This window comes from Bos indicus x Bos taurus, chromosome 4, assembly GCF_003369695.1.
Source record: "Bos indicus x Bos taurus breed Angus x Brahman F1 hybrid chromosome 4, Bos_hybrid_MaternalHap_v2.0, whole genome shotgun sequence".
Lineage (NCBI taxonomy): Eukaryota > Metazoa > Chordata > Mammalia > Artiodactyla > Bovidae > Bos > Bos indicus x Bos taurus.
In genome coordinates, this window is record NC_040079.1 from 38,371,962 (window position 1) to 38,386,016 (window position 14,055).

General features: G+C 43.4%; 1 protein-coding gene across 1 annotated transcript in view; it reads left to right on the plus strand.

Annotated features, from left to right (window-relative positions):
• Positions 1 to 13,250, plus strand: part of POU6F2 (POU class 6 homeobox 2) — a 389,818-nt gene extending 376,568 nt beyond the window's left edge. The window contains exons 8-9 of the mRNA XM_027539163.1: positions 8,305 to 8,473; positions 11,974 to 13,250. Of these exons, the coding sequence (XP_027394964.1) occupies positions 8,305 to 8,473; positions 11,974 to 12,478 (674 nt within the window). The 3' untranslated portion in view covers positions 12,479 to 13,250. The remainder of the gene's footprint in view (positions 1 to 8,304; positions 8,474 to 11,973) is intronic.
• The last annotated feature ends 805 nt before the right edge of the window (positions 13,251 to 14,055 follow it).

Below are 14,055 nucleotides of genomic sequence, written 5' to 3' on the forward strand. Positions count from 1 at the left end.
TGTCTCTAGCTGGGCAGAGAAGGATTAGCCTTTTTCAGAAATCAGTTACAGAGCTACTTAATGGACCAAATGAAATTTCACTTACACAGAGGCCAGTGGGACATTCTATGAGCATAATGAGTGAACCAGAGTCCATGTCCTTGAGAGGAAATATTAAAAACTGGGGAAAAGAGACTCCTTTACCACAGACACTCGAGGCAAGAAACTCCAAACTCGTATGCAGAATCTGAATGAGGTACCTTCTCTGGGAGGTACGAGAAGGTCCAGGACTACACCTACCAGGGTTTGGACTTTACACAAACCCGGTGCTGGGCTTACGACTGCTACAGATTTTGAGCATGTTGAGCATTTTGAGCATAAACCCAATATAGAATAAATAATACATGGAACATCTTCTGATACTGATTATTCCCCAGCAAACTTCCATTTAAGATCTCATTTGTGGACTTCCCTGGCAGTCTAGTGATTAAGATTCCATGCTTCCACTGCAAGGGGTACAGGTTTAACCCCTGGTCAGGGAACTAAGACCCCACTTGCTGTGTGGTACAGCAAAAACAACAACAAAAAAGACTTCACTTGTAAAGTAGTTTTCAAAGCACTTTCAATATTTTGCCTATTTGAATACTCACAAAAAGTAATGTAAATTATCATTTTCGGATACTGATGCTGGCATCAAATAGATCCTGCAAAATACAACCTATCTTATGTCAGAGAGGCCAGATTCAGTCTTAGTTAAGGACCTTGACACTGTATGACAAATCTCCTGGGTGACAAGGCCAAGATGATAACCCAGGCAGTCAGATTCAATGGGTCATACACATTCTACACACCAGTGCTGCCTTAAAAAGACAGGACGCTTTCACATAAATTTTATCCAGTGCAATTTGAATGATAAAATACATCAAATCACCTAAATAGTCTTCAAGTAATTGTTAAATGCTTGAACCCATATCTTGTAATTAAAGCACAAGATTTTTCTCTGAACCAACATGAAGAGAAACCCTAGACAACATTCGTATTTTGAAATGTATATTCAAGCATGCAATATGCATTTAAAATTACTTTTCTCTAGGATTAAACTTTACCAACTTTGCAGATAGCCTAATGTAGGGAGACCCAACCCTATATTTCAGATGTAATTGTTATATACAGGTTAAATTATAGGAGGGAAAACGTGTTTTAGTCAGAGGGTGTCAACTTAAAAATTTTAAATGTGGAAAAAAAACAACAACTTACTTTTTGAGCACCACATATAAGTGAGCACAGAAATAGAAACAAAGAAAGAAAAAATAAGCAAGATGTGGTCCCTGCTCTGGGGGGAAGGTCATGAATTGATAGCAAAGAAATACAGTTACAACAAAGGGAAATAAAATGCTATGGTCAACATATGAATAAGGTCTATGGCAGTACAGTAGATAGTGATCTCAATTTTGGAGACTGAGACAGAACAGAAGGACATCTGAAGTAAATAATCCTTCAATTAAGTTGGATGGTTAGTGGATCAACAAATCCCTCCACTAAGCCAAGGCCATAGTTTGAACCAGGTCAAACTGGATTTGAACCTATGGTCGAAACCTTGGTGAGTGAACATTCCTAAGTCATGGTCAAAGTGGCATGATGCTGGGCAACCTGCCATTGCTTCAAATGAATGGGAGTGGGTGGGGCATCCATAACCTGCCCTACTCCAGGTGAAAAAATACAGAGTTAATACCAAGCATGCATGCATGCTGGGCTTCCCAAGTTGCCCTAGTAGTAAAGAACCCACATGCCAATGCAGGAGACACAGGAAACTTGGATTCGATCCCTGGGCTGGAAAGATGCCCCAGAGGAGAACATGGCAACCCACTCCAGTATTCTTGCCTGGAGAATCCTATGGACAGAGGAGTGTGGCAGGCTACAGTCCGTAGGGTCGCAAAGAGTTAGACATGACTGAAGCAACTTAACACGTACCCCCCCCCCCATCTATTATCTGCAGAATAAGGTTGAACAGAAAGTCACTTCAGTCATGTCCAACTCTCTAAATGTATGGACTGTATCCCGCCACGCTCCTCTGTCTATGGGATTCTCCAAGCAAGAATACTGGAGTGGGTTGCCATGCCCTCCTCCAGAGGATCTTCCCAACCCAGGGATGCACACTCCTTAAAACACCGGCATTCTTGTTCACAGCACTGCACAGCCTGCCCTGTGTCAAACCTTGCTCAGTCTCCACAGTCACCAGGGGTAACTACAGGTTCCATAAGCAGAGCTATTGGAAAGTCTGGAAGAGTCAAACAAATGACAAAGTCCCAAACCAACTTAAGATTTACACAGTACTTTTCAAAAATAAGTAGACGTGGGACTTTTGTATTCTTTTCTGGGTTTGGTTTGGCTTTTCAGGACACACACACAAAAAAGCAGGCTTTTCTGGGTTTGGTTTGGCCTGTAAACTCAATTCTCAGACAGCAAAAGGACTGAGAGCTAATATATTAAAAAAAAAAAAAAAAAAAAACCCAAACTATAAAGTGAACCTAAAGATGCCTGGTGCTAAGAAGTTTTTTAAAAACAACAACACAAAAAAAGACTGTCGTTCATACCATTCACACCTGAAGACTGAATTGTATCTGCTTTGAAAATGAACTTTTCCTGCTACACAGAAGTAACAATATGGTAGTACTGGATGCCATAAAAACAGCCCTGGTTCCTTTGTGGACTCTCTGAAGTTTGCATGTTTAAGGATCCCAAACAACTAACAAACTTAAAAAAAAAAAAAAAGATGCCTGGTGATAGCTACGGCACAGTGGGACCCGCGATTCATTTGATCAATTTCACGCCATTTTCTACAGCTCAATAAAGTCACCACATTGTAAGCAGGCTGTTCTCCCAAATTACATTGCACATTCCCAAATGGTTTCCTATGTCTCAGAAATGTTTGGTAAATATGCCCGTTTTTTGCTGTGAGAGTAGCACTAAAAAGCAGATGGATATTTAGAAGGCAGTGGATTCAAATTTGGCACCTTCTTTATATTAGATACGTGTTTCTTCTGTAACAATCCCACAAGCAGAGAGCGTAGAAGGGGCGTGTGGGTGGAATGAAACTGTTGGACCGTTTTAGCAACCCCTTATACTGATGTCCAGGGGGACAGTTGGAAGGAGCTAAATTTTGAAAATTAAACAAAATAACAGTCCTGGCCCATCCTGAGCACTCAGTTCAGTATGGGCTCAGTGAACAAGCAATCTGATTCTACAGAACAGGTTCTTTTTCACACACTTTGCATTTAGCTCCCATGAAAATCTTTTATTGTTCAGCCCATACATTCCAGATTTGGGAAATGTCATCATTATACTTAAGCGTTGCTGCCAACATTCAATGCCAGGTGAGCCAATCCCTCCATAGGCTGATCTTCTGGCTCCTTTAGCAAGGCTCATTCAGGGTGAAGCCTGGAAGTCTTTGCTTTCTGACTCTATTTAACACTGAGTAGGCCAAAAAGTTCGTTCAGGTTTTTTCATTAAGATGTTACAAAAAACCTGAACTTTCTTGCCAATCCAATGTATTGGACTGACTTAATCTGGAGCAAACTTCTATAAGAGACGCATTTGCACTTCCTTCCCAATGCAGAGAAATACCAAGTTGGGTTTCCCTAGAGCTGGATTCAAGGTTCTGGATTCACTTCCGGGGGGACCTGAGGGTTCCCTCTGAAGTCCCCGTGAAGGAGGCCTGAGATTCATCCTTAGAATTAACCCAACCTCCGCAGAGCCAGGAGAAGGTATAACACGATGGAGAAAGGGAAGCCAGACTGCCTGATCCCAGGGTGGACTGTCAACCTCTGGGCCAGATTGAGAGCTATAATGACCTTCCCTAGGGAAGCCTCCATTTACCATTCACCATTCATCCTTCATTTCCTCTCTTCAAACAGAAAAGCATATAACCATTAATGAAGGGAAACTGTCCAACAGTCCAACAGTGGAGAGAAAACCTCAAGCACTTAAAACAGAAACTTTGGAACCAAAAAAAAAAAAATTGCATTAGTTTTTTTATTAATTCAAAACATGTTATGGACACCATCTAACATTCTCCCAATGTGGGAAAACAAGTCCCACATGTTGCAATAAGAGAAAACTAATATTCATCCATGCAAACACTGTCTTGCATAAGTCTTGGGATTCATGAAATGAAACCATCATAATACATCTGCCATCTGATTTTTATGGATGAGAACAATAATATAAAGAAAGCCAAGCAGCTCATCTCCAGCAATCAACAAATTGCACAAACAATGAAATACTGATTTTCCCTCCCCAGGCCTTTGTCCAATAGACCATCACCTGTTTCAATTTCACCATAATTCCTATCTTATCAGCTCTCTAAGTAGAACCAGGAAAAAGACAAGAGTGGGAAATGGATGAGACGAGGAAGAAGATGTGATGAATGTTTGGCGTCTCATAGAAGTCTGTGACTCAGGGGGCCAGGCACCCACCTCTCTGAGCTTTTTAGATAATTCACACAACTGGTCAGTGCAAGCAAGTAAGAGGTCATAGCTTTCCTTTCAACCCTGATTATTCTCAGCAATCTGGTCAAGAGCAACCTGCACAGTCACACACAGGGATTTCATGGCTGGTCTCAGGTAACTAGTAAGGAGATAAACAATAAAGGCAAGGAAGACATTAGCTGGAAGCGTCTTGCACAAAATTGCATCTGAAATCATAAACCTGCCTGGTACTGCACTGCCAACTCAGGTGGACCATGGGACTAGAGTTGACCCCAGAAATCCTTCCAGATTAACTCTCTTGCCTCCTGTCGGTCTAGAGATGGGGCTAATGTAAGGCAACAAATTTACTTCCCTACCTAGCTTTGCTCAGAGAAAAACTCTCCTCCAAACTCCAGACTCCACTGGCCACCCAGCCCACTGACTCCCAGACATTTGTCAGTTGCTATGAACGGTGGAGCTGGGAGTGGAGGCAAGGATGGGGCGCCTACTGAGTAGTCTTTCTGGCCCATCATCTTACAAGGTGGTAGCGATCTCTGTGGAGTGGAACCTGGTGAATGATGATGGTTAAGCGTCAAATGGAGCCATGCAGTGGATGCCACATCCAAACTCGGACTGGCCACAACTACAGAGAAACCTTCTGACCTTGGGGTCAGTAGGTCCTCTGCATCAGAGTTGCCTATGGTACCTGTTAAAAATGCATGTCCCAGGTCTTAACAGGTGACTTCTAGACCTACTGAATTAAGAAAACCACTGTCCTTGGGTCTTCCCCGGTGATCCAGTGGCTAAGACTCTGCACTCCCAATGCAGGAGGCCCCGGGTTTGATCCCTGGTTGGGGACTTAGATTCCACATGCCACAACTAAGACTCAGACCAGCCAAATAAATTAAAAAAGAAAGAAAACCACTGTCCTAAAGCCATGTTGTTACAGGAAAGTGTCCAGCTTCCATTTCTTTATCCTCAGTTTTGAACCTCCACTGCTCATACTTGCAAAGCCACCAGTTCCTCTTCCTTTCCTCTTAGAGAGAGCCTAAGCCCCCTCTCCCTGTGCTCCTGTGCTGTTCTGTACCAGGTGTCCCTCTCTGTTCTGCACCAGAGCTTCTCGACTATTGGTTTACTATTGCCTCCTCCCTCCACAAGGAACTCGTTTAAACTTTTCCGTCCTAGCTGGCCCCCTTCCTCAGTGAAATGTTAACACCACAGGTGTGCCACACACTGGCTCTGTTCATGTACCTCAGCCCTTTGCGGGAGTGCAACAATCGTGCTACCTAAGACTTTTCCACCTTCCCCACTGCCACCTCAGAACCAACTTCCACCCCCTTGGGAATGCATGCTCTAAAGGCAGGGTCACAAGACAGGCTCAGCAAGGCAGAAGGTCTGAGGAGGGCTGGAGGTAAGGATGCAGAGGAGCTGAATGGACAAACTGAAGCAGGGCCAGCTGACTGATTGTGTCCAAGTGTAAGTGTGGACCTCGTGAACCAAATCTTCGAACATTTCAAAGAAAAAAATGACAAATCTAAATTTTTCATTCGAAATCTCCCAGTGTTTAATGTTGTCAAGTAATTCCCCCAAATTGTACGCACTCAAAAAGCTGTTTTCTTTGCAAGATGTTCATTTGCAACTCCTGCTCTAGGAATTTTTAAAGGAAGAAACAGCAGAGGTTCTAAACTGCTATGTGCATGGACAGGACTTCCCAGAATCCTTAGCAAATCCTCCCAGCTGCTCCAGGTGCACTGCGGGTGGGAATTAAGATCCAGAGGGCAGCCCTCACCAGGCACAGCCTAAAAAGTCTTCATTGACCAAGTGATACCAGGCTTCTGGGTCAGTTGGGAGAGAAAAAGCGGGATTATAATTAATCTCAACAGCCAATCAGTTTTATAGTCATCTTCTGCCCTGTCCACGGACATAGATTTTCTTTATTCTAAACTGAAATATTCACCACTCACAACACAAGCTCTCCCTCCCGCTACCAAGCTCCCTGCAGGCCCCCACAGTGCTCAGCTCCTCCCCACACCCATGCCTATCTGTACCCTGCTCCTATGGACCAGAATATTCTCTGAAAGCTGCCCACTGGGTAAGACCCAGATGAATCCTGTCTCGTGTCACTTCTCCCTTCTCTTAAAATTTCAATATGGGTGCCACACTACTAGTTCTTAACCGTAGGCAGCCTGGTATTTTCCTCTATTTCTCATTCATAATGTTGAGCCCCAACCCCCTGTAGACAGCAAACTCCATAGAGGCTGGACCTACCTATTCTCTTTCTCTTGCTCCTTCTCTCCACTTATTAGGATTCCCAGGAGTCACTTAAACAATACTTAGAGGGAATTCCATGGCAGTTCAATGGTTAGGACTCTATCTACACTTTCACTGCTGTGGGCCAGGGTTCAATCCCTGGTCAGGGAACTAAGATCTGCAAGCTGCACACCCAAAATCAAAACAAACAAACAAAACATAAAGAAAGAAGTAGAAATATTTAGAGGCTAAAGGCAGTGATTATACCACTTTTCACACATCTTTCTTCCATGAAATTATGCTTAGTGACATGTGAAAATTCTACAGGACTTTGTTTTTAATGAGAAGATAGGGTACAGTGTACACATTCACAACTGATTTTACTGACAGATTCCATTTGCCCTGTAATGTGAGAATCTATATAGGAAGCTCCAAGTCCCCCACAAATGTTAACATCTTTATTTCAGGGTTCTTGAAAAATTGACCCTGGGGGTACAAATGTTTGTTTCTTTTCATAATAATAGCAGTTTCTATAACCCTAAACCCAGACTGATAGAGTCCACCCCAGTTCCTTAGACAAGTCCTGGAATGGACTGAAACTGGTGGGTGATTGTGCAGAAAAAGGAAAAGAAAAACTTTTCACCTAAGTCCAGGGGAGAGGTGAAGAACAATAGAGTCAGCTTGCAGGGAGAATGGCTTCACTCCAGGAAGGATGGAGCTGCACTTTGAAATCTTCCACCATCCCCAATTCACGCTGTCTCCAGCTTGGTGTACGCTTTCATTTATCCAGGGATCAGTAGCTGGGGCTGGGGGGGTCGGGGGAAGAGTTTCATTCTCCAGCTGTTGTGTCATTTCCCTTGATAAGTCCTAAATTGACTGCGTTATCTGGCACCAAAGGAGCCTTCCTGCGGTGGGCATTTTTTATTATGTGCCCTTTCAGGGGACAAAGACATCTGTGTCAGTAAATTGCTACGGGGTGGCGGGGGAGGGGCGAGGGACAGTGTTATTCCCACAGCTTCATAAGTATGCTCTTCTTAGGGGCTAATGTGAACACAAGAAATTAGCATCTGTTAGCCTGGCTGCAGTGGTGATCAGGTAAAGGGAAATACAAAATACTATTTTTCTCCTAGGGCGATTTTTAGCACTGAACAGTCCAGTCAAACATACCAAATAGAAATCTTTTCATCTTTCTATTTTTGCATGATATCTAAACATATTTATTGGCAAAATGGAATTGCACTCCCCCATAACTGGCGTGTTGTAAACCCCGCCCCCCTGCCCTCTGCCACCCCCACCACCTCCGCCCCTGGCACTGGTAGCATTTGCTAAGCTCTAAGGAACTCACTCTTGCATTGTAGAAGTGGCTAGATGGGTTCGCTGTGGTTTTCATCTGAGACAGAGCTATCTCAAAGGATGATTGGTGCAGGTGGAAATGAGTTGAGGATAGGGGCTTGAGCTCCACACCAGGGAGACAAAGAACATTCTGCCATGTGGCTTCCCCACCGCTCTGCTATTATAAAACGAGCCACTTTCTCATCAGCCGTCATGAACACATAGTACTCGGATGTGCGTTGATGTATTGATCCTATTTTTAAAAACATCTCCACAGATCCTCAAACGGCTGCGGGTGAGGTGGATGGGGTTAATCTGGAGGAGATCCGAGAATTTGCCAAAGCTTTTAAAATCCGGCGCCTGTCCCTTGGCCTGACCCAGACTCAGGTGGGCCAGGCCCTCAGTGCCACAGAGGGCCCCGCGTACAGCCAGTCGGCCATCTGCAGGTAACCCGTGCTCGCATGCTGTCACCTCTCCCAGCCGGCCTGGGCCTCGTTTGTCCTCTCGGCTCAGCTTTTCTTCTTCGGGTGGGCAAAGCTGGAAGGGTAGAGTGTGGGAACGAACTTTCGGGTAGCTATGTGTTGGGATTGGTGATGTTGATGGAAATGAAGTTGCTAAAGCAGATTGGGGGGGGCTGGCTTGATAATGCCCATCAACTCACAAAGAACTTCCAAGGTGGTTTCATTGGAAATATATCTCCCATTGCCGACCCCCACCCCTCCACGCCCCTCGCCAGAGCCAGAGGCTTCCTTCAGGACCCTCAGCCCTACATAGCTGAGATTTACTGTTTCCTGTCTGTGGACTGATGTTGTAAAGCTGCCAGTCCCAGATGGTGTTAATACTCTCACCATTTCTGCTTCAGAATGGCTTTCTAGATTTTCTAAGAAAACACACCTTAAAAAAAAAAAAAAAAAGAACCATCTTGTGACCACAAAGGATATTTCTAACTCATCTCACCAGACACAACTTTAAAAGCATATTTTAAAAAAGAAGCAGCTGCTTTACATAGCTCAGAAAAGCATAGTGTGAATTTGGCCTAACCTAGCCCACTCCCTCCCCAAATTAAATACATAAATGACAGAAGCCAGCCTTGGTTGTGTTCGAGTTGATTTGGGTCAAGCCGCCAGAAGCAGACCCCGCGCATGCATGTGTGTGTTGCACTAATCCCATGTTTATGCATGAGGTAACAAAGGCACTTCAGTAAGAGCTTTTTCCTCTTGGGCAATGTCTTATGAGTCCTCCTCCATCAGGAAAAGCCAAGAAACCAACTCTAAACTCATTTAAGTGGATTTTGTTCTTGGTGATCCATGAAATGCTGTCTTTTTATCTGCTCTTTATACTTTTAATGTATTCCCCAAAGGACGGAAGTGTACTTTTCCTGCAGTTTAAGACTAAGGTTATAAATAACATCAGTATGGGGTAGTAGCTTGCAGCTCACATTTTGCTCAATGATTTTCCATAAAACCCATTGATTGTTGTTAAATACAAAAAGCACCATAGGATCCTCTCACTTCTATGGTCTCCCCTACTGTTTTTTCTTATAAGATACCTCCCTGTAGAAAATAACCTTTATTCAGTCTATACAAGGCTACTACTGCTGGGAAATTTGTTTCCAGGCTTGTATATGTTATTCCAAACAACATGTACCGAAGCATCAACACTAACAAGCAGCATCAAATGATATGAATACTGTTGCTCCCTGTTGGGAAACATTAATTTTGTTTCATCTCGACAGGCTGGTGATAAAGGCTGCCACAGGTTTTGAAGTTGTTGCCCATGTACTATTGTTGCTAAAGTCCTCTTTGGCTTATTTTTAGTCCTAAAATGCAATTTTCTTCTCGTGGTTGAAGTGCTGTGTAAGGTTTTCACTAACACACGTAGTATTTCTTGGGCATTGCCAATCAAATATGTTGATTTCTAAAATATCTTTTGGAAGCCAAAAAAAACTATGGCTGAAATGAAAAAGTGACTTGGCGGGTATTCACTGTTTAATAGAAAATGGCAGATGGGGACTTTGGGGCCCTTTTCTAGCTCTTAGTGTTTCAACAGGGTAGTTTTTAGAGCTAACTACCAAGAGGGGGAAAAATGGAAGTCTTGAAAGAGACCAAGATCTGACAATGGAACAACTCCAGTGAATAAGTGTGGGGAGGACTCTGCATCTGCACACGCTCTAGTGTCACTCTCCCCTTATTAGCTGCAGGGACTCCCTAAGGCTTTGACAAATGCCCCCACATCAGAGACACAGAGGAAAACACACCATCAGTAAACCAGACATCCTTATCACAACCTTTACCCCCATCCCACAGTGCTATAAAGCCTGTTGTCATACTATCAAGACTTTACCTTTGGAAGTTTTGCAGCAAATGATGGTCAAGTGTGGTATGTGGCAAATGAACACAACAATGAGCGCTTTAACAGAGCCTGCCCCAGGGAGCAGCTCGTTAAATGATAATAAATAATTAGTTCATTTTATAGTGGAAGCACTTTAAAAGCTGTTTCCTCTTTGACCAGCCAAAATTTGGGAGTTTTTTTTTTTAGATAAACAACTTCTTGATCTCTATGTGAAAGGGAATGCTATGGGAATCACATTAAAATTTGATACTATTGGTGCTGCTTATCACAACATAGGATATCTAAAATGGGATGCCAAAAAATAAGATTAAGGCACATAAAAGAAGCCTATCCTTTTGTGTCCTTTTGCAAGCATCCTCCTAAAACATGCTGTGACAAGAGCAGGTTCATTTTCACTCTATGAAAACAGTCAATTGTAATAAGATGTACTCTGCAGTCAGAAGGTTGTTTTTCAACAGCATTGCACTTGAAAAGATAGAGGAGAATGCTACGGATCCAAAGTTGTCATCCTGGAGGGCTGTGCATTTAGTATTAGAATAAACAAACAAACAAAAGGAATGGGTACTGTATTCCATTGAGAGTGTGTATGAATTTGATACCAGAATGACCTCTTAAAACACTGTATATAATTTTGTCCAAGATGCTTCATATTTTTTAAGTCAGTGTTGCTAAGAATTGCTGATGGCAATTGATATATAGAAGACCTCATTTACAGAAAATGATATCATTCAAGTACAGTTTGCAGATATATCACATTAAACACAGCTTGATACCCTGGTGCAAAAGTACACCATTACACTGGACGGTGTTGAAAGGCCTGAGGTGGCCCTAGCGCTTCCAGGGAGTGGGGGTGTTCATAGTAATTACAATGTGTCCAGCTGTTTGAGTCCAACAGTAGAGTAACAAGGGGTTATATTTTACCTGAAAAGGGAGCATGTTGTTAACTTACATATGGTGAAAATTGTTTGTTACCAGAGAGAGACAGAGATGGGAGGTGGGCTTGGGGGAAGAGAACGAGATTAAAATGAGACACAAAACAGAGATGAAAAGAGAATCATAAAAGAAACGTGTCCCAGTTGCCATCACTGATGATTACAATGGATAGAACGTTTTTTATCACCAAGTCAATGGCGGGGATTGAAGGAAACCAAATGGAAAACATACAAAGAATCATTTTAAGCAAAAGAACATGACAGCTCTTGTCTTTGATGTCACTTCCTGGCATTAATTTTTGCCTAAAGGATTCTGAAGTTTGGGGGAATTGGTGCTGGGTGGATTCAAAGCAAAGTTCAGATCTCAAGCATTTGCAGGAAAAAGATCCACGAGTGGTTTTTTGTTTCTGTCATGGTGGCTGCTGTGTTGTGCTGTGTCCACCCGTGCTTACCTGGTCCTCATGTGGGTGTGCGGGCTGCATGTGGGGGGCATGAAGCATGCAGGTAGTGGGCGCTGGCTTGAGCAGGGTGGGCTACCTTGCAGCTGGCTGCTTATCTGGAGTGAATTCGCTCTGCCAGTCAGTCAGGCAGGCAGGCAGGCAGAAGGCCCACCCTGGCAGAGGACTCAGTGTAAGACTGTTCTTTCTCAATTTTCCCCCCAGACACACCATCCTGAGAAGCCACTTTTTCCTACCACAGGAAGCCCAAGAGAACACTATAGCTAGCAGTCTGACAGCCAAACTGAACCCTGGCCTTTTGTATCCTGCCAGGTTTGAAAAGCTGGACATCACTCCTAAAAGTGCCCAGAAGATCAAGCCGGTGCTTGAGCGGTGGATGGCTGAGGCTGAGGCCCGCCATCGAGCAGGTATGCAGAACCTGACCGAGTTTATCGGGAGTGAACCGTCCAAAAAGCGCAAGAGGCGCACCTCCTTCACGCCCCAGGCCCTTGAGATCCTCAATGCCCACTTTGAGAAGAACACACACCCCTCTGGGCAGGAAATGACCGAAATTGCCGAGAAGCTGAACTATGACCGGGAAGTAGTTAGAGTTTGGTTCTGCAATAAGAGGCAAGCCCTGAAGAACACGATTAAACGCTTAAAACAGCACGAGCCGACCACGGCGGTCCCTTTGGAACCCTTAACAGACTCGCTGGAAGAAAATTCCTAAAGAGACATCCTCTCAAAATCAGAAAAAAAAAAATCCACGGAAACTAAACTCCACCCTTGGGACTTTATCCCATTACCAACCCCTCCCCACAAAAAGAAAAAAGATTACATTAAAAATAAATTTTAAGATAGCCCCAGTCATCACCCTTGTAAGTAAAAGACTAAGAAAATTACCAAGTGGACAGGATGGTTTATACACCTCCATGGGATTTTCCAAAAAAGAAAAAAAGAATTTTTTTGAAAATTTTTAAACAAGGAGTACACCACATTGCAGGTGTCGGGAGGAGGATAGGTCCCTCCCCCACCTGTCTCCCCAAAGCCAGTTTTTTAATGGATTTAAAGCAAACCAAATAACCACAAACTCTTTTTCTGTACATTATGAAAATGTGAACACATTTTAAGGAAAAAGAAAAACAATTAAACCAAAAAAGAAAAGAAAAAAAAACACCAACAACAAACAAACGAAAACTTTTCTCTGTTCAAAGCGAATACAAGCCTGCCACCTGGAGGAGGAACTATGGACGGCATTCTTTCAGGTTCTAAGTGCTGATTCACTATGAAACCTATTAACCAAAGTCAGAAACACTGCATTGCAAACGCGACCATGCGTCTATTCTTCTCTGCCTGTCAAGTTGTGTTCTGAGATTTTACATTTTTACTTAACGGAAAAATAGAAAGCCTGATTTCTCCCATCTTTCTTATCTATTGTCACCACCTGTGGGGTGGGTGCCATTGTTGAAGCCATTCTGTAAGGCTCACTATTGGTTTTTATTTGGGGGGAGGGTTTTGTTTTGTTTTTGTCTTTGTTTTTTTTTGGGGGGGGGGGTGGGCATCCTGGATCGTGTGCCAAAGCATCCGTTTCTTTCTTCTCACTATGACCTGTGGGTTTGAGAAAAGAAAATTTCTCACTTTCCTCCATCTCTCCATCTCTCCCACATGTGGCTACCAGGGTCTGCCAGAAGGCCACAGAGTGGGCCCGGTGTCTTTCCACCCAGACCCCCGTGAAATGCAGGAGAGACTCCAGAATACCTAGGGCTTTGCTCAATGAACTATCAACACTGGCATAAGCTGTAATTGTGCTCACTGTCCACACCAGAGCTTGGGATTTTTCTCAGTCTGTTGGCCACGTACATGGAGAGCTGACCAAAACTAATTTTGTAATATAAACATAAGCTGCACATTTGGTTCAATAGTTACGTCTATGTTATGCTTCTGTGCAAAGCAATTTCTCTCAGAAGTCTGATAGCCAAAGAAATGTCTCAAGATTTCAGTCAAAATGCACACATGGCATGCACACACCCATATACACACAGAGAAAACAGGCCAAAAAGAGAGAGAGAGAGTGACCGGACTGTTAAAGACCATCGAGCATCCTGTCAATTCCATCTTTTCTGCTACCACTTTCGTTCCAATAGCGATGGTCGACTTTTTCCCAGGAGTTGGGGAAGAGCAATTATTTGGGGATATAAAAGGCAGCAGAGAGTTGGCAGATGAATTAAACAGTGGGAATTGCAGCTGGGTTCTTGAGGGGATAGGAAGTTTTAACAAGGAAGTGCCTCCACTAACAGGAAAAATATA